The sequence below is a fragment of the Dendrobates tinctorius genome, unplaced genomic scaffold (genome assembly GCF_039654945.1).
Source record: "Dendrobates tinctorius isolate UK_male_01 unplaced genomic scaffold, ASM3965494v1 ptg000020l, whole genome shotgun sequence".
Taxonomy (NCBI): Eukaryota; Metazoa; Chordata; class Amphibia; order Anura; family Dendrobatidae; genus Dendrobates; species Dendrobates tinctorius.
Window position 1 is genome coordinate 19864119 of NW_027361688.1, and position 27506 is coordinate 19891624.

Here is a 27506-nt window from a genome sequence, read left to right on the forward strand (position 1 = left end):
TTTTTTGCAGGTTGCAGTGTCTTTCCTTTCCTCTCTAGTTTGGGCCCCATCGTTTGCTCAGCCTATTTTCCTGCCTGTGTTTGTGCCTTCATCTTGTTTCACCATCAATACATGTGTGGGGGCTATTTCCTTTGGGGGTCTGCTCTGGGGCAGTTAGTTTTCCCCTTTTCATGCTTCAGGCTTATTTAGTCCTCCGGCTGTGACGAAGCGTCTAGGAACATCGTAGGTATGCTCCACGGCTGCTGCTAGTTGTGTGATATGATCAGGGATCTGCAATCTGCATAGTTACCAACCTCTCTGGTTTTCTGTGACTTAGCTTGTTTTGCTTTTTTTCTCCTCGGTGACCCATTCATAACAGCCGCGCTCCCGCGGCGCACACCGGAAGCCAGCCGGCACCCGACTTCCGGTTTCGGCGTTCCCGGCCCCGCCCCTTCCGGAGCGTCAGCTCCGCCACCCCCTGAAGCCGCGGGAGCGCGCGGAAAGGAGCCGGCACTGCGCCCCCGGCTCGGTAATGCCTCCAGCCCCCCGTGCGCCGCCCTGCGCCTGCCGAACGGGCGCCGTCGGCCCGGACGAGGAGGAGACCGGACCCAGGAGGAACGCACCAGGAGGGGCCCGGGGCATACATACCTGGTGCTGGCAATCTGGAGACTGCTGTCCTCTGGACCCCTTGCTCCACCCACTGCCGTGGAGACCTACCCGACCCCACCGTGGCGCTTCCAGGAACCCTGCGCTGACAGAGGTAGGAGACCCCCCAGCTACCTGGGTCGGTCAGCCGGCCTGGGAATATCTTCGATGATCCATGACGGACGATCTGTAGGAAGTCCTGTCCTCTAGGAAGAGGAAACCTACTGATGCGTGGGAGAGGTGCCACCCTTTTGTATCTGTAGGTTTCCTGTTCCTGAAGGGCAGATGCCCTCTCTCTGGTGGTGCTGTCATGGATGACTGAATAAATTTTCAGTGAGCTCCCTCTAGTGGTGGTCACAGGTAGTCAGATTTTTTTCATTAGTAGTTGGGTATTTTGCACACATACGGCGAAGACTTGCATATAAAGGCTTTCAGGTGCCAATAGAAATAAGATGTCAAGAATTAAAAACTTACAGAAACTGGAAATTTTATTGCCAATTCTCTAAATCAGCCATACAGTTCCTTTTTATCCAATACATAAATGTGTTTATATGTATACATAAAACCCCAGTGTAAGATATGCATAGAGCTTTTGAGGCTTAGTGGTCATGTACCAGCATCCCAGTGTGAGAATAGTGACCCCAATCCAACATGGCAGAAGAAAATTCATTAATACTGATTGGAAGATCACAATGACACAGTATTTTACATCTCAATATATGGAATCATCTGACTTTTACAAGCGTAACATGTATTCCCATGTCCCAAGGGGCAGTCTATTTTGCCGTAAACCTTTTGAATCTTGAACATTTCCCCAATAAAAAAAAAAAACAAAAAAAAAAAAAAAAAAAAAAAATCTTTCAGTGCCCCTTTTCAGGTAAAGAGGTATTCTGACTATCCACTAGAACAGCACTCAATTTTTGTCACTCCAAAAGAGCATGCTTGACCCTCACTCCATCAAGGGCATTAGTTTTTTGGTTAAGGACCGTGGCCCCATCCATTCTAGAGGCAAGTAGTGGTCTCAGCAGTTGGACTCCTGTTGATCGAACACTTAGTTGGTATGAGGTTTCTTTGGATAGAATCCAGGTTTAATGGGGGTGGTGCTAATGTATGGAGGTCCAGTCTCCAACACCCTACTGCTCCTATGTAGGTGAGGCGATGGCAGAATACTGTACTCCTGTACCATGGACAATTTTAAGGAGAAGTAGTGCGCATATGTGACCAATTCTCTAATCAAACGGGACATTTCTCATGGACGGTTGGGATCAAGCCATCAATCATTACTAAATATGAGCGTATTGCGTCAAATGAGCCTGGTTAGTCAGCCCAGTATGTATTCTTTGGCATTCTGGCTAAGAAGAGGAACCAAGGATTCTAGGAGGTGGGAAAAGGTTCAGCCAAGCCTTTTAGACCGAGTTAAGCCACACCCCAGAGGAGTCTGATAATGGCTTTTCCACACTCTCCCAATTCTCAGCTCGTGTAGGCCAAGTACAGAGAGAGCTGTCAACCAAACAAGGCTATGAGTTGATAAATGAGGTCTACTCTGCTATGCTTGATCGATCAATGGCGACCAGGTGGTCTTCGAACGCTTAGGTCATGCCTCACTCTTGTACTAGGGATGACAGTATCATTTTTACATGGAGTTCTCCTTTAATACCTATTAGAGTAAACAAGACAGGGCAACAACCCTTTTGCGATTCTAGAGAATCCATTTTTCTAAATAAATACTAGGTGAACTTGGCAATCAGGACTTTAGAGAAAGGATCAATACCCAGAGTTTAAGGGAGGAGTGTGAGTTGGTGCCTACCACATTGGAGTTGTAATGGTGGCCATAGGTTTCTGGAAAGGAAAGTACTAATATCACTGAAAGGGATGAACAAAATTAAGAGGAAGAAACTCATTCCTCTTTTTTTTTTTGGAGGGGGGTAAAATTATTTTCCAATAACTCAATATAGTACTATAAAGTCATCCCGCCCCCATTTCTTCAAATTTAGACAGAAAGAGTACAAATAGCAATTTATCACTAGAGGGGGGAAAAAAAAAACAAAAAAAAACAAAAAACAAAAAACACACAGGCGACGGTCTAGTCTGAATCTGAACTGTCTTGCTCGGCGACCTCTGTGTAGTGTACGGCTTCTTCCAGCGGAGCCATTGTCCCGTCAGATCTCACGGCCATCGGTTTAATAATATTTTCCCTGAAAGACAAAGTTAAGATCAGTTCAGTACAAGAAAAACTCCGCTCCCTCCATAGACAAAAATCAGACCTCAATGTTTAGCAAATAAAAGGGACACAATGACAGGAGGAAGAATGGGCGCCGCTCAGGCACAGTGGCTGCCATCCAATTAAAAGTAATAGGTATTGAGTCAAGGACAAGGTGCAAGTCTATGGCTTTTCTTGGGAGAAGTAGGAGTGGAGAAAAAAAAAAAAAAAAGTGCCTGGACACGCCATCATTTTTGCACCCATTAAATAGGCGACTGTATATTTTCAATGTAACGGCACAGGATGAGGGATAGGACGGGTACGGAGAGCATTCCGCACGCACATCCTCTAGTGGTGCTTGAGACGCAGTCGATTCACAAGGAATTAGCCAACCTTTTGTCTGTGCAGGTTTAATTACAGAGCTGACAATCAGTTTAATCCTTTTAAAGTTCCCGACAGCTCTCCTACATTAATCCAATTATTTCTGCCCCGCTCAGCCTAGTTGAGGAATCATTAAATATTGATTTAAAGCCAAAGAAGCATAGGAAATTAATTCTACAAGTTTATAGCAGCAACCATAAACTGCAGCAAGGTCTGTATTAGATAAATGGCTTTACCAAGTACATGGTAAGACTTGTTCCCATGGTGGTTCCTTCTTTTATCAAGATGGGAGTGTAAATTTATTATACCACACCCAATTTAGAATTTGCATACCTATCAGAGCTGAAAAATTTCTATAGAACTAGGCAACATGTTACAGATAAGATCTATGCCGCAACACCTACTTTACAAATGGGGGTATAGTTTGTAGTATGAGGGGGTCCTCGATTAGGATCCTTATTGTCACAGTGAAGAGAGGTTATAAAAACCATCTCACACTCTGGAGGACCTTTGTTATGCAGGCAACCCATTACTTTGACAATGGGAACTGTAACGCCCAACTTCCCCTGCGAGAGTGCTGCAGGCAAATCAAACAGTACCAGATTTTTCCAGTCAGTAGTGTACAAAGCAGAAAACTCCTTTACAAGCAAGGAAATTGACTTTTCTAAATTTGCTTGTGAAATAAATCAGCTGCGTATTTTACCAATAGTATTAAAAAAAACAAAAAAAAAAAAACACAAAAAACAAACAACAACTGTCAACTAAATCTCATTCCCCACACTACACACAAGTGATCAGCATTGGGCTATGCTCACTTCAAGGATTCGTCAGCACAGAATAGTTTGAACAAGGTACAGACCCTCAGTGCATCATGGTGGGGCCAAATATTTAGCACACATGCTTATTTCCCTCCCACTGTATCTCGGCCCTTCCCTAGCACTGTGAAGCCAAAGCTGATAAAAGTAAGGGAAGGGTAGCGATAAGAGGGACAACAAGCAGTTGGGAAAGTGCACTTAAGTGTTTGGCCCAGTCATAGTGCAACCTCCTCAAGTAAAACCCAGTAGTAAATTATTCCATTAGACTGATTATTGGCTTTAGATTCTCTTTAAACAAAAACCCAAATCGGCACGCTTTTGTGATGCAAAAGAGAAAATATGGCTGTAATACTGACTGAAGAAAACGACTTTGCACTTTTTAATCTAAATGTGAAGTTTTTGGTGCATAGGGACCGGACTTTGCACTGGGTCTTCGCCTCCCTGTCTAATTCCTCGTTCCCTCCGTCCATCTCCAGTCCGTGTGTCCTGTCTCCCCAGTTTGAGATCTCAGCAGTAACGTCATTCACAGACCGGAGGCAGGCGGAGGGGCCAGGAATCAGACAGGGAAGAGAAGACCCAGTGCACAGTCCATCCCCGATGCACCGAAATCTAAAACTTCAAATGGTGATTACAGAAGAACCAGAAAGTGGATTTATACACCAAAAATATCAATCAGTATTACAGCCATAAAATTGTGCCCAGAGATTCTCGCTCACCATATTTTAACAATTTTACTGCTGCAGAAGTTTTAGACAGAATGATGAACTGTGCGAGAAACATTTGGAAAATGTCACATTTCACTCCAGTTTCTTAACGCCAGTCAAATTTCTGATGGAGGGTGAGGGGTTGGCAGAGTTGAAAACCAACACGTTTTAATCAGTTGTGAGACTTTAAAGTGCAAAGAATAAAACTTTTAAGAGGTCGGTGGATCTCTGACCGTCATGCACGGACTTGCTGCAGGTGTCCTGACTAGAGAGCGACAGTCTCAGTACTATATGATGCCAACATGCACCAGTTGGGAGACCTGCGGCCGGTCCATGATCAAACATAATATTCGAGCACATCGAAGAAATTTGGTAAGCACCCGAGCATGCTCATATAACACCTTATCCGAGTACGTTCGCTCATCACTAATTACAAACCCTGGCGGCCAGGTTTCTCTACAGATTATCAGCAGGGGAACAATGATCTGCTCACTGAGCAATACCCACTTATTACAATTGTACAAAGCTGAGAACCCCTTTAATGAGCCAACAAGACTGGAAATGGCCTTTTTATAGCATGTAGGTGTGCAAAATTGTAATACCCAACCCATGTCTGTCCACGCCACATTCCTACATCGACTTCCAGGTCTCCTGAGAGCAGCCGTCCATTCACCTCCAGCTTTAATTAGTTACATACCTGCAATACGACTGCGGCTGGCAGGAAGAAAGGTCAGAGAGGGAACGCAAAGACACCGAAGCGCCTCTTCCCGGCCACAATTAACGACCGTCTGCGGCGAACCGAGAGCCATTCACAAGCCGGCGCTCTTATTCCACAAGCCGGAGCCCCGTCCGCCATTAATATTTTGTGTTAATTGAAGTCTAAACACCATCAATACTTTCTACTCCCTTTTCTATTACACGATTTTGTTTTGTCACAAAGAGCCACAAGAGCGCTGCCTTAACAATTAGCCTGTAATTATGTGTTTTTAATGAGCGGGCCCGCACAGGCCGCCTGTCCTCCTACTGAATGTATCACAGAACTCGACGATAATTGGACCCGATTCTTCCACTGTAGGATTCCAAGGGCCGACAAAGGGTTGGCTGGCAGCGCGAAACCTTCGCTAGAAGCCATTGTGGTAGATATAAAGCGTCGCATTCATGGCGGCTCGCTTATTAAAGCTATAGGTGGAAGTACAAAGGGCGGAGGGAGGAAGAAAACAACCTGAAGATACATTTCTGTGCAGCTGTGACGCTGGCCAGTCCGTACACTGCATTCTAATTTATACACCCGTCTGTGTCCTAACTGAGGGTTTGCCATTAAACCCACCTAAATATTGCTGTTAGGCAATCACATTTTGGAAGCCATTGATCCCTTCCTAGTAGACACCTTGTATAACACCGGCTGCACGTGGCTTCAGTACCTGGCGAGCTTGTCGAACATATTGACGAGTTTCATTGCCTCTTGGTCCTTCTGCTCCTCCGTCATCTCATCTAGAGGGTTTGGCGATGGTTCTTCAACATGACCCGTTATTAGATTAATGCTGGGGAAAAAAAAAAAAAAAAAAAAATTAAACCACACTAAAATTATAATAAAAAATAAAATAAAGTAATATTAAAAATAAAAATTAACAACTATAATTTACATTCCTATAGATGACATTTAATAATCTTTATTTTTATATAGCGATAACATATTCCGCAGCGCTTTTGCCTTTTGGTTTTACGGTATTCAAGTAGTCATTGTAATTTGGGAAGAAGAAAAAAAAAAAAAAAAAAAAAAAAAAAACACACAACTTCTAGCAATGCAGTTCTTCCAAGTCTGCATGAATAGGAGATACAGGCCCTACCATGCACCCAAACAGTAGATTTCCCCCACAAAAAAAAAAAAAAGAAAAAAAACAAAAAAAAACAAACACTTTGGGTCTAAAGTAAATTTGTAAAAAAAGAAAAAAAAAAATTAAATGTTCATTTTTTCATTCCACATTGCTTCAGTTCCTGTGAAGCACCTGAAGGGTTAATATAATTCTTGAATGTGGTTTTGAGCACCTTGAGGGGTGCGGTTTTTAGAATGGTGTCACTTTTGGGTATTTTCTGTCATATAGGCCCCTCAAAGTCACTTCAAGTGTGAGGTGGTCCCTAAAAAAAAAAAAAAATTAAGAATAGAAAAAAAATGGTTTTGGAAATTTTACTGTAAGAATGAGAAATCGATGGTCAACTTTTAACCCTAACAAAAAAACTAAGGTATGTTTCCAAAATTGTGCTGGTGCTGATGTAAAGTAGACCTGTGAGAAATGTTATTTATTAACTATTTTGTCTGACGTTCTCTCTAATTTAAGGGCAGAAATAAAATAAGTTTGAAAACTTGAAAAATTTTCAAAATTTTTGCCAAAATTTCCATTTTTCTTTTCACAAGTAAACTCAAGTCATATCAAAGAAGTTTTACCACTATCATGAAGTACAATAATCTCAGAATTATTTTATTATAGCTCACGCTTTCCAGGTGTCCTTACTTTGGTTTTGCCTGAAGATATTCTTCAGTGTCTGTATCTTCATCGTCGGAATACCAGCGTTCACCTCTACCACCGGCTAGGAGACCTCTGGCAGCGAGAAGTCCGGCAGCATTTCCATAACCAGTATATTTGAGAAGGTTGTCCACTATCAGGAAAGACAAAAACAAAACATTCAAAACTATTTTATAAGCCAGAGGGGATTAAAAAACAACCATACTAGTCTATTACCTCGCTCTTTGCACAGAACAAACAGAAATTCAGCAGCCGTTTGCTTCACCCCTAAATCCACATTGGTCATCAGTCGAACCAACTTGTTCCTAAGGGTGGAGCCCACTTCTGGCCGGTTGGAGACATCCTTCAGTGGTGGGAGAACCTAAGGGAACGTGAAAGTAACAGGTCCATTAATAAAAACGGAGGGAGACTGGTAGTTGACAAACTAGAAGTACTGTAAGGACCCCCACACATATACAAAATATTGTTGGGTTGAAGTTCAGGTCTTACTCAATTTACACTAACATTTTTTCCATTTGAGAACCAGAAATTAAAGGGGCTGGGGATGGAGACAATGCAATAATATGGAGCAAAATTAAACCATTTTAATAAAATGTGCACCAGTTAAAAGGTTAGTAGTGAAGAGCGTGCTCGGGTGCTAACCGAGTGTCTTCGGCGTGCTCGAATACTATGTTAGAGTCGCCGTGGCTGCTCGACAATGTCAGTCCTAGAACAGATTTCTTGTACAACAAAGTTATGTTACATAAAGTTACCACAGCTTTGAGGTACTTCCGTATATTTCTGTGCCCTCTGGAACATTCAGTGAGTAAGCTAAGGACAGGAGTGAGGCCTTCTCTGAAGCCGGATCCCTGAAATGAGATGGAGAAACAAAACAGTGATGATAAACAATTCAGGATCTCAAATCTGGATGAATGTATTATTAGTGGGATCTCTCCTCTAGGACCCTGATGACCTTCAAAATGAAACGTGTGGCACTCCGCTGCCAGGGGTACTGCTAAAGAGTCACATGCACACAGGAGGTCCTGGGCACTTGTGTGGAGATAGCATTGTTCCTTTATTCCCAGAATCAGTGATGTTCCAAGATGTCGGCTTCCACCACAGATCCATCTCTTAGAGATCAGCACCACTTTAGGAGATGGAAATACATCTTTCAAGGTCATCAACTAGGTCTAGCTGCAGCTGCCCCCAGGGAAAGACCTGCTTTTTTATAGCAACTTTTTGCTTCAACTGCAAGTGCACAGATCCTCTTGGCCAAATTCACGTACCCGACCCGTGAAACACATTCTTCCAATGCAAGACCCGGCCTGAATGTCAAGTCTCCTGACTCAGCGGTTGTGGCTGGTCTTCAGCTGAAAGGTCTGTGCATGGTCCAGCCACAGGTCACAAACTTGGTTGCCTCATATATTCCTATAAATGGCCATCAAGTTCATGTCAGAAGAACCTGCAGCCAGTCCTGAGACATCCACGTACAACCCCTGACGCATGGTGTGCTAGTTCTTGAGATATGGCTTCTTCCCTTTACATAAATCTGGTCTCCTTAGCCAAATCGATGTGGTTCTTCAAGTGGCCGCCCATAGAAAAGAGTTGAGGTCTGCACCACTTAAAAATAAATCCAAGTCTTTAGACAAAGAAGAGTGGGCCATCTCAGGAACAAAGGTGCAGGGGCAGTTTAGGCTATGAGAGGTATCCTTTCTTTTGTCTTAAGTGCATTTCGAAAAGTGCAATACCCAATGCTGCCTGTGTGGCGCTGTAGGGAAAATGAACCCTTGCCACCAGTTCAGGCATGATCATGGACTCAAGTGATCTGGGGTTCATTTAAAGCACCACTCTGGTACATACTACCATCCTGGAGTGGTGCTTCTAATGTAAGGTCCCTGAGGGACCTGGAAGTCACTTCTCAATGCAAGTATATGAGGGCCTCACTCTTGTTCTCAGACTTCCATTGAGAGCTTGTGACATTACTTCTGATTCCTTGGCAGTCAGAAGTTGCGGTCATCGTGAAATTCGTATTAAGAGCCTTACCTTGTCGATTCTCTTCTCCATGAAGGTCAGAATGCGTTGGATGGCCTGCATATCGGGTTCATGCTTACTCGCAGCCATTTCTGTCATTGTGGAGCATGTGATGGCATCTATACAGCAAATGGGAACGTTGCTCAACAGATTGATAGTATTGCTAAAAAAAGAAAAAAAAAAAATTTATAATACATATTTTTATTTCCATAACTAAATTATGCATGGACATATAAAATGGGGATTAAAAAGGAAAGCCTGATATAGGTTCAACCACTGTACTAAATGCAATGTGTGACATCTGCTGACAACCTCTGGAGTCATTTCAACAGTAAGTTGTAAAAGAAAAAAAAAAAAAAAAAAAAAACCACACCCCCCACAACGTAAAAGCTATCCCACCACAACAAGGTGTACCCCAAACAGGATGGTACCCAACTTTTGTAGATCACTTCCTATGTCAGCTGATTCGGATCTGAGTACAAACTGCGGCATGGCTCCCTATTTTTTGGATTGTTCATTTTGTTTATAGCAAGGTGTCTGAAGAGTCGGGGTACTGTGCCCTCGTCTATTTTTACGTCTGCTAACAGTGAGGTGAACTACAAGAGTTAGGTACACCTTGTCGTGGTAGGATGACTTTTTTTTTTTTTTTTTTAACACCAAAACAAAGAAAATGTTAACCAAGTACCCCAAGTTTTTTCTTATTTAGTACAGGGCATTTGTACGTTGTATTTTTAGCTTAGGTTCTCTATGTTCCCATAGGACTTGCTATATGGTCGACCATTTATTTAAAAGACGAGGCCAAGAGTGACCAATTTTTGCCTTTATTCCCGCTGCGTCCCCAGGTTCTTTGCTCAAGGGGGGCACGGCTCGCAGGATTCCTCTGAGAGCCAAAACATCAAAAATACACAGAAAAAAAAAAACAAAAAAAAACAAAACACCACGGGAGCAGAAGGAATCAAAGTAGAGCAAACGAATGGTCCCTTGATCTGGTGGCAGCCATTTAGAGGCAATACAAAGACAACTAAATCTTTTCTGTCATCACCAGATTGCTTTGGGTCTCAGACCCTCAGGTTAAGAGGTAGTGATGTGACACGATTTGGCACTGTCAGCATTAAGAAGAGGGGTGGGACCATATTCTGTCACATAATTGCAGCATTTTCACCTAGCTCCAAGGTGTCAGGTTTCATCTCGAGTCCCCATTCCTTTATTATGGTTTTCCTAATAAGCTGGAACCGAAACCCCTTCCCCGTCACTGACAGAAATTACATTTTCCGCATGGCTGTGCCCGAACAAGTGTTTTTTTTCGGTGAGGGCACAGTGTGATCTTTGTCAGGTTCCTGACAGTTTTATTTGTGGCATACAAGTGTGTATAATGTTCTGTGTACCGGTGACTCGGCCGGGGGAAGACAATAGTAACTGGCATTCCGGAGTCAGTGTGTATATAATAACATTACTTCTCCATTCTCTCCTCGGCGGTCATTAATCACTCCGACGTGTCCTCCCTCCTACTCCCTCTCCTGCCATGCAGGGGTCTCTGTCGGGGACGCCTCCGTGTGGGAATGTAGAGGAGTTTACCACAGGATACTCCGCATTTCTGAATATAAAATAGCATGCCGGCGCTGAATGGGAAAGTGACATTTACAGCAATGTTTTTGGACAAAGTTCTTTTTAAAAAAAAAACAAAAAAAACAAAACAAAACAAAAAAAAAAAAAACACCAAAAACAAAAAACACAGATGCTTCAAGAACAGACGATAAAAATAAAAATATTCGGCAGCAGAAATGGTGATTACGGCGAATCTGCCATTGTGGATTTGTGATTCTCAGTCTTTGATATATGGAAGTTTGAGAGGTACGATAATGAGGAGATAAGCAGTTCCCTCACATGCATTTCAGGGAGCCGAGGCGGCCGAAAGGTGCGTCCTTCACCCTCCATATTGTATTATGACAATCACAGCCATTAAGAGGTCTATTAGGATCTCTTTTGACCATGAAGATGGAGGACTGAAAAGGACAATGGGTGTGTGGGGATTACATGGACTGATCAATGCGCAATTCTTTACTTTAAGGTGGCCTTGTGGATGACAAGGTCAATAATGGACGTCAGGTCTGACGCAATTGATAATGAAAAGGAAAAAAGCCTGTGATATTCTGAAAACTGAGCAAGATAAACGCTGAAGGTTTCAACAGAGTTCTGACGCTTTGTCGTATAGTACCAGTGGTAAAAAACAAGTCTTTAGGGGACTAAGCAAGAGCAAAAATACAACAAAATAAAAAATTAGCAAAGAAAAATAAATAAAACTGGTAAAATTCAAAACCCTCGAATGGTTAGATCAATGAGAATTAAAATTTTACGGCTCAAAAAAAAAAAAAAAAAAATTTTAAAGGAGAACCAGTCATCACGAGATCGCAATTAAAATGGTGAGCCTTCTTTTAAAGTTCACGCTCTTGCGCACATCCACCTCGCAGTAGTCTTCAGCAAAGAGGCGCATGCGCAGATTGAGATTTCGGCTCGTCAGAAGACTACTGAGAGGTGGATGTATGCAAGCAGCGGGAAGTTTAAAGAAGGAGGCTCATAAAAACGTGCAAGGGCGGAGGCAGGGGACAAACCCCTACCCACAGAACTGCCCCCCAATGCACCAAAACTTTTAATGTGAATTAAACAAGAACCAGGCTGCAGATTTGTTCCATACAGGCATCTATCAGTATAACAGCGCCATTATGGCCATACCCTTACTTTAACATGCTAAATCCATGATGACAGGTTCCCTTTAAGGGGTTAGTTGGAGGAGAGGTGCACAAGATATGGCAAGTATTTAAAGGTCCATTAATAGCAACCCTCACTTCCTAATCCAGAAGTGCATTGGTGAAGAGCGAGCGCTCTGGCTTTCTTGTTAATCCAGCTTTGTCGAACACAATTCACACCAACCTGTGCAGCTCCTCAGTCTTCAGTTCAGATGGCCCCCGGGAAAGTAAAATATGGCGCAAAATGGAAACCAGGTGACGGAATTGATGAGCTTCAATCTGGTACATAAAGTGGGGAAAGGAGAAGAGAAAAAAAAAAAAAAAAAAAAGAAACACACGATATATGAATTCTTTTCATCATGACACAAACACTGAAAAGCATTAATTATGCATCACTATAAACAGGAATCTGAACATGAAAAGAGCCGCAGACTGCCATTGTTATGTAATGCTAGGCTGAAGTACAGAAAGGTCATAGCAATGACTTCCCTGACTCCATAACAGGAAGAACGAGAAAAAATATTGCAGGCGAAGAGGGAAGGGCGATATTGGAAGAATGGTCTTGGGATTGTTTGGAATCAGTAATGTTAATTGTCCACCTAATAATAATAATACTTGATTGCCATTTTCTCCTGTTTCCAGCACCACTCCGCTGCTCTTCCGGTTCATGCGACTTCAAAAACAGACTAGCCATATGACAGTCGTTTGTGTGGTACAAAAAAAAAAAATAGCTTTTTCAATGCAAGTCTATAAAGAATTGTTCTGAGGCTCCATAAACTCACATGGATGGAAGTAGCACCGACCTGTGCAACCTTTCCGGCAAAGTAGAGGAGCGGAGCAACGCTGGAAACTGGTAATAAGCAATATTCTACTACAACTATATTAGAACTTTATAGAAAGGTTCAGGGGAATAAAAATTTGGCAGGAGCGCCACTTCACAGAGCCAAAAACCAAACCCCACTCATTTTAATTCGTCTCAGCTGCTAGAGATAGGTTACCCTTCACAGACAGTTGGAAAACAAGACGACATATTGGCCAGCACTTGGGAATTTTTTTGTGCCGAGCCGGTTGCAGTTTTGTAAGCCATCAGACATATTTATGACAGTGCCCATTCTGTACTCCGGCACTCTTCTTCTTCACCGTGTGCATCATAAAGGGATCCCGTTATTTGGACAGACGGACCTTAGTGCTGATGGGGCACACCTATGTATAAATTTGAGTGCTGTTGTACTAGACACCATCCTCTGTAAAGAACACGTAAAGACCTTTTCATTCTTCAAGAATAGGATGGCTGCAGCTAGACGCTAAAGGGCTTTTCCCCAGGACATTGATATTATATAGGAGGTTGGCACCCAATGATTAATCGACCAAATTTTGGCGCAGCAAGACATTGCATAGTGGCCATTAACGGTACTGCAAAGGCCAATACAGGTCAATAGGAGAGCATCTGCAGCATCGTGCCGCCTCAGCTAATCATTAGATGTGCAAGAAAGAGAAAAGCCATGGAATACCTCGCTGCGGACAGTATAGCTGTCCAGCGTCACATTAAACAGCGCTTTCAAAGCCTCTATGGTGCAGTCCGTCTCCTGCAAAGGGATCGCAGGGGCATTTTCTCTAGTTATTGTCTGATACTTCTTGGCCCATTGAATATTCAGAACACTTTCCATGGTCTTTGTCAGTAGAAGCAGCCCTCGAAGTTCATGTTTTAACTTGGGCCTAATGTCCGTATGCAACAGCGTAAGGAGAAAGAGCAACCGTAGATCGAAGCAGCGGATGTCGTTGACCGCACTATGGTCCATGCATATCTCTAGCACGTTGCAAAGCCCGCTAACAAAGTTCAATTCCAGACTCAGCTTCTGCGCAATGGGACTATTGAAGACGACATTGCACAGACACTTCAATGCCTCCACAATGACCGGGAAGTCAGCGGCATCTCCCAAAGCTTTGGTTTCGGGATCCAGCTTTGCCTTTTTCATTAGGATTTCCATATTTTGTTTTGTGGTCACTGGAGCCAAAATATTTTTGTCTCTAGAGAGGATGCGGAGAGCTTCCAAGCATTTAACCTGGCAGGATATACTGGTTCCTTTATCCAGGACTACAAAGACAGCTTCACAAAGTTTCTGCAAGAGGGGAAAATAAATAAATTTAAGTTAAGAGATATTCCCATACTATAATTTTTTACTGTAGGTCTCAACAAAAATTAAAAAAACAAAAAACAAAAACAAAAAAAAACACACAAACACAACCCCTATTCAAATCAATAGAGGCGGACTTGCAGTACCCAGCCACTGCCACTATACATTAGATGGAGCTGTTCAGCTTCGTAACTTCTCAGTTCTGGCCAACAACACCAAGAACAACTGATGGGAGGGTTGCGCCGCACCCCACCGATCAGACATTGGTGACCTATCCTAAGGATAGGCAATGTTAAAGTAGTGGACACCCTCTTTAAATTCTGATAATACTAATACCAACAATACAGATGCACAGCATCCTGTAATTCTGAAAGACGCAGAGAAAAACCCATCAAAGTAAAAGGGGAACAGTTTTTACCAACATGCCAAGGAACGACAAACTGTTCTAGCAATAAATACTCGCCTTTCTATGTTCTTCATAGGTAGGATCAAACTGAAACGTGGTTAGATTCTATGGAGAGAGAAAATACAGAGTAGATTAACAAGAGAAAGGTAATAAAGAGATAAAATTATATATAAACACCTATCAACAGTGATTTACAGACTGGCAATCAGAATAACTAATGACGGCCTGCTCACTCTTCTGATATGCCCGACGTAGAAAAAAAAAAGCATTTGCATTCCTTATAATATGACTGTTCCTCTATTATTCCTCCTGTAAATGCATTACTACATTGATGGCAGCTTGGAATTACTGCTCGATCCTGTTAAAAGGGATTGCTCATTAGATTTGATGAATGTGCCACACTTGGGGGGGGGGGGAGAATTGATATGTGTCACAATTATGGGGGATGCGTTTAGGGTCTTTTTACTTGGTTCTTAACTGACTAGATGCAGTCATCCCACAAGCTAGACAGAATATTTTAGGACAAATATGCAGGCACACTAGGGCACCCACTCCCCCCAACCATGTAGGTCTTTAAGGTGTAATCCGAGAGCGCAGCGGGCCAGCAAGCAAACGCGAGAGCGCGGCGGGCCAGCAAGCAAACGCGAGAGCGCGGCGGGCCAGCAAGCAAACGAGAGAGCGCGGCGGGCCAGCAAGCAAACGAGAGAGCGCGGCGGGCCAGCAAGCAAACGAGAGAGCGCGGCGGGCCAGCAAGCAAACGAGAGAGCGCGGCGGGCCAGCAAGCAAACGCGAGAGCGCGGCGGGCCAGCAAGCAAACGCGAGAGCGCGGCGGGCCAGCAAGCAAACGCGAGAGCGCGGCGGGCCAGCAAGCAAACGCGAGAGCGCGGCGGGCCAGCAAGCAAACGCGAGAGCGCGGCGGGCCAGCAAGCAAACGCGAGAGCGCGGCGGGCCAGCAAGCAAACGCGAGAGCGCGGCGGGCCAGCAAGCAAACGCGAGAGCGCGGCGGGCCAGCAAGCAAACGCGAGAGCGCGGCGGGCCAGCAAGCAAACGCGAGAGCGCGGCGGGCCAGCAAGCAAACGCGAGAGCGCGGCGGGCCAGCAAGCAAACGCGAGAGCGCGGCGGGCCAGCAAGCAAACGCGAGAGCGCGGCGGGCCAGCAAGCAAACGCGAGAGCGCGGCGGGCCAGCAAGCAAACGCGAGAGCGCGGCGGGCCAGCAAGCAAACGCGAGAGCGCGGCAGGCCAGCAAGCAAACGCGAGAGCGCGGCGGGCCAGCAAGCAAACGCGAGAGCGCGGCGGGCCAGCAAGCAAACGCGAGAGCGCGGCGGGCCAGCAAGCAAACGCGAGAGCGCGGCGGGCCAGCAAGCAAACGCGAGAGCGCGGCGGGCCAGCAAGCAAACGCGAGAGCGCGGCGGGCCAGCAAGCAAACGCGAGAGCGCGGCGGGCCAGCAAGCAAACGAGAGAGCGCGGCGGGCCAGCAAGCAAACGAGAGAGCGCGGCGGGCCAGCAAGCAAACGAGAGAGCGCGGCGGGCCAGCAAGCAAACGAGAGAGCGCGGCGGGCCAGCAAGCAAACGAGAGAGCGCGGCGGGCCAGCAAGCAAACGAGAGAGCGCGGCGGGCCAGCAAGCAAACGAGAGAGCGCACCTATCCAATTGTAATAACTAGTACAGGTGCACAAGATACCCGCTACTCACACCCATAATCCCACTGAAGCAAGTAGACATGACCATCACCCAAACAACCCAGCCCTTAGGACCAAGGTTTAAGAACCATGTCAGCCACAGAGAACCACAAGTTCATGCTGTGGGCCCAGTCTCATGCTCTATTGGTTACCATTTTAAAGAGGTAAAGTTCCAATAAAGCCATGTAAAATATATATATATATATACACACACACACATATACACAAGTGCTAATCTGAAGTATATTCCGCTGTCAAGTTCTCTCACCGGGTATGAAAGTGGATTCCAAAATCCTGTTTACTTATTTATACAGAGGAGTCCTCCCCGCAGAGCGCACTGTATATTCCAGCCACGCGTTTCACATCCTCCTGAAATATTCATTACCTGTTCATGTAGATTTAACAGTATTTTTTTCCTCTTTTTAAAGCCTGGTAAAAGGTAGCTAAATGTAGACTAAAAAGCATAAAAAAAAAAAAAAAAAAAAAAAGTATATTTTATGGAAATAGGTATTCAGGATATCACATGGCAGCTCCTCACAGTGTAGGCTGGGCTTGCAAAGATCACAAAGTACGTCATCTGGCACAGATCAAACACTTTGTCTATGCCAAAAGCAGCACTGACGTCTGTAGAATTCACCCACGAAGACAGAGTTATCGTCGATCAATAATAAAAGTGCACGAACAAAACCTGCTGTTGTATTGGGGGGGTCAAACAGCATTATAAAGAGGTACTGACATCTTTAAGAGAATGTGTGGCCAGTTTTTTTGCCATGTAATGTGAGCAGGATAATGTACAAAAAGAGACCCAGATTACAGCAATGTGTCAGTTAGTAGGCTGCTTGCTGTAGTTTTGATGAAAAAGCAGGCACTGTATAACCGCACCCCCAGATTTTGCCTATGCACAGTGTTAATCAGTGGTGTAGACGGGATTATACAGAGCCCCACAGTCAGAGGACTGCTAGACCTGCAGCCCAATAAGTGAAATGGTAATCACTGGAATCAGGGTTTATTCCCTACATCATGTTGGGTGACCAAAAACCCATTGACAAGTTCCCCTTAAATGCAGAAAAAAATTGCATCACTAAAAATAGAATTAGGCTGAGTTCACACGTGGCGTTTTTTTCGCGTTTCCGCGGCGGTTTTAACCGTGCGATTTTGCCGCGAAAAATAAGCATCCCATGCATTCCTATGGGATTCCGCAATGCTGTGCTAATGCTGCGGTTTATACCGCAGCGGAATCGCTTCGCGGTAAAAAACGCAGCATGCTCATTAATTTGCGGAATCGCGGCGATCCCGCACCCATAGGAATGCATTGTTCCGCTTACTTACCGCATGTGGCTGTGCACACCATGCGGAAAGTAAGCAGAACAATTGCGGATGGTACCCATGGTCCGGAGGAGAGGAGACTGTCCTCCGGGCTTTGGGTACCATATCCCTGTAAAAAAAATAGAATTTAAAATAAAAAAATATTGTTATTCTCACCTTCCGGCATCCCGCGCAGCCTTCCCGCCTCTCTCCACGCATCCGTTCCCAGTAATCCTTTGCGAAAATGCCCGCGATGACATCCAGTCTCGCGGGATCGCGAAGTCTCGCGGTCATCGCGAATTACCGCGAGACATCGCGATCCCGCGAGAACGGACGTCATCGCGGGCATTTTCGCAAAGGATTACTGGGAACGGATGCGTGGGACGCCGGAAGGTGAGAATAACACTATTTTTTATTTTTGCATTCTATCTTTTACTACTGATGCTGCATAGGCGGCCTCAGTAGTAAAAAGTTGGTCACACTCGTCAAACACTATGTTTGACGAGTGTGACCAACCTGTCAATCAGTTCTCCAAGCGATGCTACAGATCGCTTGGAAAACGCTAGCATTTTGCAAGCTAAATACGCTTGCAAAATGCTAGTTTTTCCCGCGGGAATTTAAAATGCGATTTTCCCGCGGAATGGAACTCCGGAGTTCTCGCGGTAATTTCCGCACTTAGCCTTACCGGTAATTCGGTTTCTAGGAACCTTCCACAACAGCCATATCGGAGGATGTCTCCCCGCCCTAAAGGGGGACAGGAAATGCACAAGAGGTTAAATAGCAGAAAGGGGAGGGTTATCTCCAGTGTTTTTCTGGACACACTAGCATGTACGTATAGTTACCACCAAGGTGTAGGAATCATCCATTAAGAGTATCAGATAGGGAGGGAAATTAGTGCTGTCGTGGAAGGTTCCTAGAAACCGAATTACCGGTAAGACTAATTCTATTTTCTCTAGTCACCTTCCATGACAGCCATATCGGAGGAATACCAACAACTAATTTCTTAGGGAGGGACAACAGTCTGCAGAACACGTCTGCCAAACGTTAAATCCCTGTTGAACGTTAGTGTATAGTGTCTGGTGAATGTATGTACAGACGACCAGGTGGCGGCTTTGCATATCTGCTCAGAAGATGCGTCCCCTCATCCTGCCCATGATGTTGATACTGACGAGTAGAGTGGGCTTTCAGAGATGTAGGAGGAACGTTCTGTGACGAGTAGGTGAGGCCAATAGCTTGCCTGATCCAATTCGGGATTGTCATTTTTGCCATCATTCCGACCGGAAATTTGAATAAATAAAATCTGGTCCATCCTCCAACTCTGCCTGCTGGAGGTAGAAGAGAACTACTGTACAGATGTCGAGGGTATGGAATCCTTCTTTCGTGTTGGAGGGGGTTTGTACAGAAGGAAGGTAATACAATGTCCTGGAACCTATGAAAGTTTGAGACTACCTTAGGCATAAAGGAGGGATTTAACCTTAGGAAGATGCTATCTTCCGTGATGGTCAAGTATGGCTCCTGTATTGAAAGGGCCTGTAATTCTCCTATGCGCCTTGCGGTAGTAATTGCAACCAAAAACACAGTTTTCAGTGTTAAATTTTCCAGAGCCGTGGAAGACAGTGGCTCAAACAGTTCCCTGGTCAAGCCTTTGAGAACTAGGTTCAAGTCCCAAGGAGAAACTGACTACAGAGTCTGGGACAGATTCTAGTTGCTGAGGTTATGAATCGCTTGATCCATCGATGGCTTGCCAGATCTTCATTGTAAAATGAACTAAGAGCTGACACCTGTACCTTTAGTGTACTAGGAGTGAGCCCTACAACTAAGCCGTCTTGAAGAAATTCTAAGATCTGTATGATATTAGGATGAAGGGGTCCAGGGCACATCAAGATGAGAACATCTTCCAAACCTTCCCGTAAATAGCGTTAGTCATACTTAGCCTAGAATGGCTGGTGGTCCTGTAGAGCTTGGACCACTTCCTCGGAAAGGCCTTAAGCCATTAGAATTCCGGCTCCAGTAGCCAGGCCGCAAAATTCATTCTGTGCGGGTCTGGGTGCAGTAGGAGGGTCTTAATAAAGGAGACTGGCCCTCTAGGGGCAGAAGTATTGGGCCTTCCTGAGCCATGTTCCGTAGGGCTCCGTACCAGCTTTTCCCTGGCCACAAGGGAGCCACTAGGATTGTAGCGACTTGTTATGCCTGTATCTTCTGCAGTGTTCTCGCTACCGTGGGAATCAGAGGGAAGGTCTAAGCCAGATTGAACTGCCACAGATGGGAGAAGGCATCTATTCCCCACGCTCCGTCAGTGGGACTGAGGGAAAAAAGTTTCCACCTTTGCGTTTTGACCGCTGGCAAAAAGGGTCCACATCGGGATTTCTCCACCTTGACACCAGAGGAAAAAATACTGTTTGGTCTAGGCTCCATTCCCAGGAATGAACGTCCTTCCTGCTGAGGAAGTTCGCCTGCTGATATGGACAACAGACGTTTCTCTGCCCAAGAAAAACTTCTTGCAGCTACCAATTTTTTAGAAGAATGTCGTGCCTCCTTGGTGTCGGATGTAGGACACTGTAGTCGTATTGTCAGGGCAGACACGTACATGATGATTTGGACAAGGGTTGATGCTGCTTTCGACGCTTCCTCCACAGTTTTCAGTTCTCTCACATTTGAGGAGCTGGCTCTGACATCTGGGGGCCATACCCCCTGGAAGTGTGATTTCTCCACTATAGCACCCCAGACTCTCTGACTGGCGTCTGTGGTGACAAGTTTCAGGGAGAGCTGATCCCAGCTGACACCCCACTGGAGGTTCTGGTAGTCCAGCCACCATAGGAGAGACGCCTTCACATGACCAGGAAAAAAGGTTCTCTTGGTCAGAGTGTTCCGATACTTCTTCGAACACCGGAGTACATAGGACCGAAGGAACCGAGTAAGGGCTTGAGCCCAGGAAACAGTTTGGACGCACGCTGTAAGTGAACCTAGGATGGACATTTGAGTCTCAGGGTTGGTGCTCTCTGGTCTCCAAACCTGGAGGACCTCTGAACAAGGTCAAGTTGTCGTTCCCTGGGTAAGAAAGATGTTCGCCTTCCTGAGTCCAGGAGTATCCCTAAGAACTTCTTCCCTGACGAAGGAAGAAGGTCTGATTTCTCCAGGTTGGGGATCCAACCCAAGGACTGTAAAATCTCCAGGGACTTTCCTACATCCTGGTTCAGGCGAGACGAGGATGGAGACCTTATTAGAAGGGCGTCTAGGTATGGGACAATGCAAATCCCCTGCTGACAAATGAAGATCATTGCCTCTGCCATTATCTTGGTAAACACTCGAGGGGCTGATGACACCCCAAACAGCAGGACATTGAACTGATAGTGGTTAACCCGGGGACCCTGGAAGAAAAAAAAACAAAAAAAAAAAAAAACCACAAACCTGAGGAATTCCCTGTGGTCTGGATGAATTGGGACATGATAGTAAGCATCCCTCAGGTCTATTGTGGCCAACACCCAGTTTGTCCTATGAGGGGGACTGCCGACTTAACAGACTCCATCCTGAATCATCTATACTTTACCACTTGGTTCAAGGGTTTTAAGTTTATTATAACCCTGCTTTCCTGAGGGTTTTACAATTACGAAGAGGCGAGAGTAGTGGCCTCTGCCCATCATGTTGATTTGCCCGCTGGTCTCCCATTCTGGTCCCGGACCTGCTTCAAGCTGCTTAGCAATTGACACCTGACGGGAGCAGTCATGCACTGGGGAGATCGCCTTGCAGAAGTGTCTTTATGTCTGACAGCAAGGATTTTTGGAGGTACGCCTGCAAGGACGTCACTCTTAGGCCTGTTTCACACTTCCGTTTTTGTGTCCGCCAAACGGATCCGTTTCTGCTTTTTTGACGGAAACGGATGCCAACGGATCCGTTTTTAAAAAAAACGGATCCGTTTTTTTGACGGATCCGCGGTAACCGTAATGGAAGTCTATGGGACAAAAAAAACGGATCCTGCAAAAAATGGCGGATCCGTTTTTTTACGGAAAACAACGGATTTTGACGGATTTGAAAAAACGGAAGTGTGAAACAGGTCAAGGCATTGAAGGGGAAGACTCTCGAACCTCAATATCAGGCCATCGTGAAAGGTGCGAATAACCCATTGGTTTGAGGTTATGGATTGCAACAATCTATGAAATTCAAGGGTTGGCCCCCGACCGGAGAACCGTGAATTCTGGGAGGACTGGTCACGGGGAGGGAGACGAAAAAAATTGTTTCCTAGGTTCCGGAAGAGACTTTTTATCAGTGGCTTTCTCTAGGATATCATCCAGAGCTGGGCTACATAATTTCCCTAAAAGGGAAACAGACATTTGACAAAGTCTCCTCCCCAAGCTTTCAGCCACAGAGTTGGAGAGGTAAATGCATGACCCATGATCTGCAATTGCAGGCTGGTCTCCCATTCGGGTCCCAGCCCAAACTGCTTAGCAGCCGCCACCTGACGTACCTAGAAGGGTCGGTTGGCACCACAGATTTTGCTGCTACCTGGACGGACTTAGCGGAAGCATCCGCTAGGAACCCTGTCGTTTTTGTAATAGGGAAAGAGTCAAGGGTTTCTTCCCAGGAGGTCCCCTGAGTGAGGTGATCCTCCAACGTACGCCACCAGCAGACAGGAACCCAGCTACACACATAGAGGCTATATTGGCCTTATGCAGGGTTGTGGAGGCGTCTCAGGATTTCCTGAGCAAGCTTGCAATTGAGAGTTGCCCTTAAATGGAAGAGCCGCTCTCCTGCACGTCCACTTTAGGGGCTTCCCATAAGGAGCAATCTCCGTCCAAGGGAAAAACCGATTCCTCAATTCTGCGGTGAAACTAAGTCTCTCTCGGGAGGGGCCCATTACCAGCCGTGAATGGGAAACCCCTTTGGGGCTTTAGGCTTCAGCCCCTCCAAACATCTCATCTTATATACAGCTGTGGCCAAACGTATTGACACCCCAGCAATTCTGTCAGATAATACTCAGTTTCCTCCTGAAAATGATTGCAAACACAAATTCTTTGGTATTATCTTCATTTAATTTGTCTTAAATGAAAACACACAAAAAGAATTGTCCTAAAGCCAAATTGGATATAATTCCACACCAAACATAAAAAAGAGGGTGGACAAAAGTATTGGCACTGTTCGAAAAATCATGTGATGCTTCTCTAACTTGTGTAATTAGCAGCACCTGTAACTTACCTGTGGCACCTAACAGGTGTTGGCAATAACTAAATCACACTTGCAGCCAGTTGACATGGATTAAAGTTGACTCAACCTCTGTCCTGTGTCCTTGTGTGTACCACATTGAGCATGGAAAAAAAAAAGAAGACCGAGGAACTGTCTGAGGACTTGAGAAACCAAATTGTGAGGAAGAATGAGCAATCTCAAGGCTACAAGTCCATTTCCAAAGACCTGAATGTTCCTGTGTCTACCGTGCGCAGTGTCATCAAGAAGTTTAAAGCCCATGGCACTGTGGCTAACCTCCCTAGATGTGGACGGAAAAGAAAAATTGACAAGAGATTTCAACGCAAGATTGTGCGGATGCTGGATAAAGAACCTCGACTAACATCCAAACAAGTTCAAGCTGCCCTGCAGTCCGAGGGTACAACAGTGTCAACCCGTACTATCCGTCGGCGTCTGAATGAAAAGGGACTATGGTAGGAGACCCAGGAAGACCCCACTTCTTACCCCGAGACATAAAAAAGCCAGGCTGGAGTTTGCCAAAACTTACCTGAAAAAGCCTAAGACGTTTTGGAAGAATGTTCTCTGGTCAGATGAGACAAAAGTACAGCTTTTTGGGCAAAGGCATCAACATAGTTTACAGGAGAAAAAAAAAAAAAAAAAAAAAAAAAAAAAAAGAGGCATTCAAAGAAAAGAACACGGTCCCTACAGTCAAACATGGCGGAGGTTCCCTGATGTTTTGGGGTTGCTTTGCTGCCTCTGGCACTGGACTGCTTGACCGTGCGCATGGCATTATTAAGTCTGAAGACTACCAACAAATTTTGCTGCATAATGTAGGGCCCAGTGTGAGAAAGCTGGGTCTCCCTCAGAGGTCATGGGTCTTCCAGGAGGACAATGACCCAAAACACACTTCAAAAAGCACAAGAAAATGGTTTGAGAGAAAGCACTGGAGACTTCTAAGGTGGCCAGCAATGAGGTCTGGACCTGAATCCCATAGAACACCTGTGGAGAGATCTAAAAATGGCAGTTTGGAGAAGGCAGCCTTCAAATATCAGGGACCTGGAGCAGTTTGCCAAAGAAGAATGGTCTAAAATTCCAGCAGAGCATTGTAAGAAACTCATTGATGGTTACCAGAAGCGGTTGGTCGCAGTTATTTTGGCTAAAGGTTGTGCAACCAGGTATTAGGCTGAGGGTGCCAATACTTTTGTCTGGCCCATTTTTGGAGTTTTGTGTGAAATGATCAATGTTTTGCCTTTTGCTTCATTCTCTTTTGTGTTTTTTTCATTTAAGACAAATTAAATGAAGATAATACCGAAGAATGTGTTTGCAATCATTTTCAGGAAGAAACTGAGTATTATCTGACAGAGTTGCAGGGGTGTCAATACTTTTGGCCACAACTGTAGAGAATTCCCCTTCCTCCTCCCTTACTAACTAATCTGGTCTCTCATTCCCATCCCGGCCCAGCCTCAAGCTGCTTAGCAGCCGTGACGAATGTAGTCACGCTCATCCTAGAATGGCCGGAGGCACCTTCGGAAGAGAAATAGTATTCCCAGATCTGACGGTGGAAGTGGAACCCTCATTTTCCCAAGCATCCTCTGAGTTAGAGGCATCAAATTCGCCGGAGTCAATCAGATTCCACAGGTGCCGATTTCCTCCTAGCAGGAGGGGGCTGTGGCTGGGAAACGTTGTCTTAGAAGATTGGACTTCTTGTCCGATGAGAGTTTTTATACTGTCCAGTAGGGAGGGCTGCTCTGTACGTAATACATCGTCCGTGCAGGGCTGACAAAGCTTCTCCTATATAAAGAGGGAAGCCTGGAACCACACCTGGTTTATTCTTTTTAGGGTCAGAGGCCTTGTCTCTCTACAAGAGAGAGAAGGCATACTAAGCCACCTCCGAGACTACTCTGGACAGAAAAGGGGGGACCCACCCTGCTACTTACCGTAGGAGGGTGACGCTGTGCTCCGCAGTAGCAGGCAGTACGGGTTTGTCGCCGTCCATGGTCAGTCTGCCACAGTCACTGTACAGATAATGGCCTTACATGGACACACCAAGACCAGGATTAGAATAACCGAGGTCCATCCAGCGTGTTGTGTGCTCCTCCTCCCCTCGGTCCACGGGTGGGGGTCATTTCAATCACCCCTCCCCACAGCTGAATTCCCCAGCTGCTCGGCGGTACTCCATTCTGGTCCCGGCCCGCCTCAAGCTGCTTAGCGGCTGCCTGAGGAGAGCAGCCACGCTAAGCCCAGAAGGGCCGGTGGCTGGGGCCCCGGACTGCGCCCACAGGCCGCACGTGCGTTTGGAAGGCAAACCGGAAGTTCGGCGCCGGTTCCGACGCCACCTCCGGTGTGCACGCCCGGATCGCATGCCACATGGGAAGGAGAACGCCTGGGAGCTCCAGGAGGACCCTGGCCGCACAGCACCGCCTCGCTTTACCCCGCTGAGGGGGCGCAGGAGGGGCAGGCAAGGGTCCCGAGTACCACCAGAGGAGACGGGAGCAGCCTTCCTATGGAGGAGAGCAGAGTCCCCGACCGTTGACTGCCCGGCGTTACAGGTATCTGATGTTGTAGTGCCTCCGGTCGCCGGCCACGGCAGCACCATCAGGAACTCTTCATGCCCCATAGGGGACAGGAAAAACACTGGAGATAGCAGGAAGGGGAGAGCTATTTAACCTCTTGTGCATTTCCTGTCCCCCATTAGGGTGGGGAGACATCCTCAGATATGGCTGTCGTGGAAGGTGACTAGAGAAATATGAGGATTCAGTTTCTGGATCCCTCACAGTCCCCTGATCTGAACATCATTGAAAATCTGTGTCTAGACCCCAAAACAGCAGAGCAAGCAAGACGCCCCAGGAATCTCACAGAACTGGAAGAATTTTCCTAGGAAGAATGGATGAAAAACCCTCAAAAAGAATTGGAGAGACTCTTGTCAGGCTACAAAAAGTGTTTACAAGCTGTGACACTTTCGAAAAGGGGGTGCAACTGGGTACTAACCATGCAGGGTGCCAAAACTTTCACATCAGACCATTTTTTGTAATTTTTAAAAAAAAAAAAATAGTCTTTTTGCTTAAAATACAAAAGAAATATATCTTCTACTGTTCACAATAACAGGAACTTTGACCGAGGGGGGTGCAAAAACTTTTACATGCCACTGTGTCTCATCGCTTCTACATAAAAGAGAAACTTTTTTATTTATCTAGAGACAAAACCAGGATAGAGAGCGATCAACAAATGTAGCGTGAAATAGGGCTTGGCAGATACGTCACATAACATGTATGTAAACATTGACAAAATCCATGAAACCAATGCAGAAAACAGTCAAACATTTGAGTGTAAACTGTCGCTTATTAGACAAGTCAGGTATTGGGCGTTTGTGTTTTTTCAGGATGCTATGCTAAAATTTAGTTTTAGTTGTCGTGTAGTACAACCTACAAATTTTAAATTTGCATTTAATAAAACACTTTATTTAAAAGTTCTCCTTTTCTAAGGAGTCACAGAATGTTTTACACACAGTTTCACTACTTGACATATCTTACAAGGGTGCAAACCGTATGTGAAAAATCTCTTGGATGACAACCAAATTTGCTTTTGTCACTTGAAAAAAAAAAGAAAAAAAAAAAAAAGCGCGTGGGCACCGTGCAGGGTGAGGCCGCACACTTTCTGTGAGGCCGCACACTTTCTGTGAGGCCGCACACTTTCTGTGAGGCCGCACACTTTTGAATCTTCGCAGCGGTGTCTGCGCCAGGAACGGCGGTCAAATATGTGATATGCATACTCCTGGGCAGAACCTGTCTAGTGGTTGCACGAGAGGATTCACAAGTCTGCAGTCACACCGTCATTCTAGACCCCTTTAAATCTGTGTTGTATTTGCTGAACTTCCATATGGAAATCTTCTTCTGGATTGCAACTGTGTCCAGTTCATGTGATTGTGATCTCTCCTACTGTTATAGCCTGCATGGTGGGTTTAATCCAAAAATTCAATGGAGTGAAGTTGATTTATTGTAAAGAGAAGGTTAAAAGGGATTGAGATTTAGATAGTCAATGAAAATGCACGGCAGATACATCAGATTGACGAGCCATGAAAAGGTCATCTATGTACCTGCGACACCTGGTAAGGATCAGACTTGCTGAAAGTCAATGGGGTCTGTCAGTGAGGCCACGGCACCTCTAAGCTACGCCACAACGCAGATGGGAAGGCTGGGACAGGCGAGGTGGCTATACAGGATTGGGCGCTTGCATAGAAGCCACTTCCTTGTATAGATGTAGCAACATTCCAGGAGCAGGGAATGACGGCAATATATCTGCTTTCCTAATGGTTTGTAGGAAATGATACCCAAGGAGGGAACCCACTAATGACAAGTACCACCAGCACCATGTGGCGATTTTGAAAGAAAGAAATAATATCTAGACAGTTACATGGTTGAAACCTACTTGACATCCAGTTGTACGCTTCAGAGCTGCAATCACAATTCTGCCGCTTTCCTTGCAACGAAACTCATCTCAGCTAAGCTCCCATAACGCAAATGATTATTCCCCACACATGATTTTAGTATACAGTGACTGGGTAAATGCCAGAGCAAATTCTGAACAGAAACCGAGCCAACAAGAAATACTAGGAGAGCTCAGTTCTGAAGCTTGTAGTATGCTGAATGCAGCCCTGGAGTATAAAATAGATATATCTCGCAAAGGATGTAACCCAGGATAAGTATTGTATGCATACCATGACTCCACCAGCACAATAGTGAGTGCAGCTCTGGGGTATAATACAGGATGTAACTAAGGATCAGTAATGTAATGTATGTACACAGTGACT

At 45.4% G+C, this 27506-nt stretch overlaps 1 protein-coding gene across 1 annotated transcript in view; it reads right to left on the bottom strand.

The window, feature by feature from the left end:
* Window positions 1-1094: 1094 nt before the first annotated feature.
* RIC8B (RIC8 guanine nucleotide exchange factor B) overlaps window positions 1095-27506 on the bottom strand; it is a 28702-nt gene continuing 2290 nt past the window's right edge. Inside the window, exons 2-10 of the mRNA XM_073567834.1 lie at window positions 14599-14646; window positions 13512-14120; window positions 12185-12279; window positions 9269-9419; window positions 7999-8094; window positions 7463-7607; window positions 7235-7379; window positions 6146-6265; window positions 1095-2819 (exon numbers count right to left, since the gene is read on the bottom strand). Coding sequence (XP_073423935.1) covers window positions 2708-2819; window positions 6146-6265; window positions 7235-7379; window positions 7463-7607; window positions 7999-8094; window positions 9269-9419; window positions 12185-12279; window positions 13512-14120; window positions 14599-14646 — 1521 coding nt within the window. The 3' untranslated portion in view covers window positions 1095-2707. The remainder of the gene's footprint in view (window positions 2820-6145; window positions 6266-7234; window positions 7380-7462; window positions 7608-7998; window positions 8095-9268; window positions 9420-12184; window positions 12280-13511; window positions 14121-14598; window positions 14647-27506) is intronic.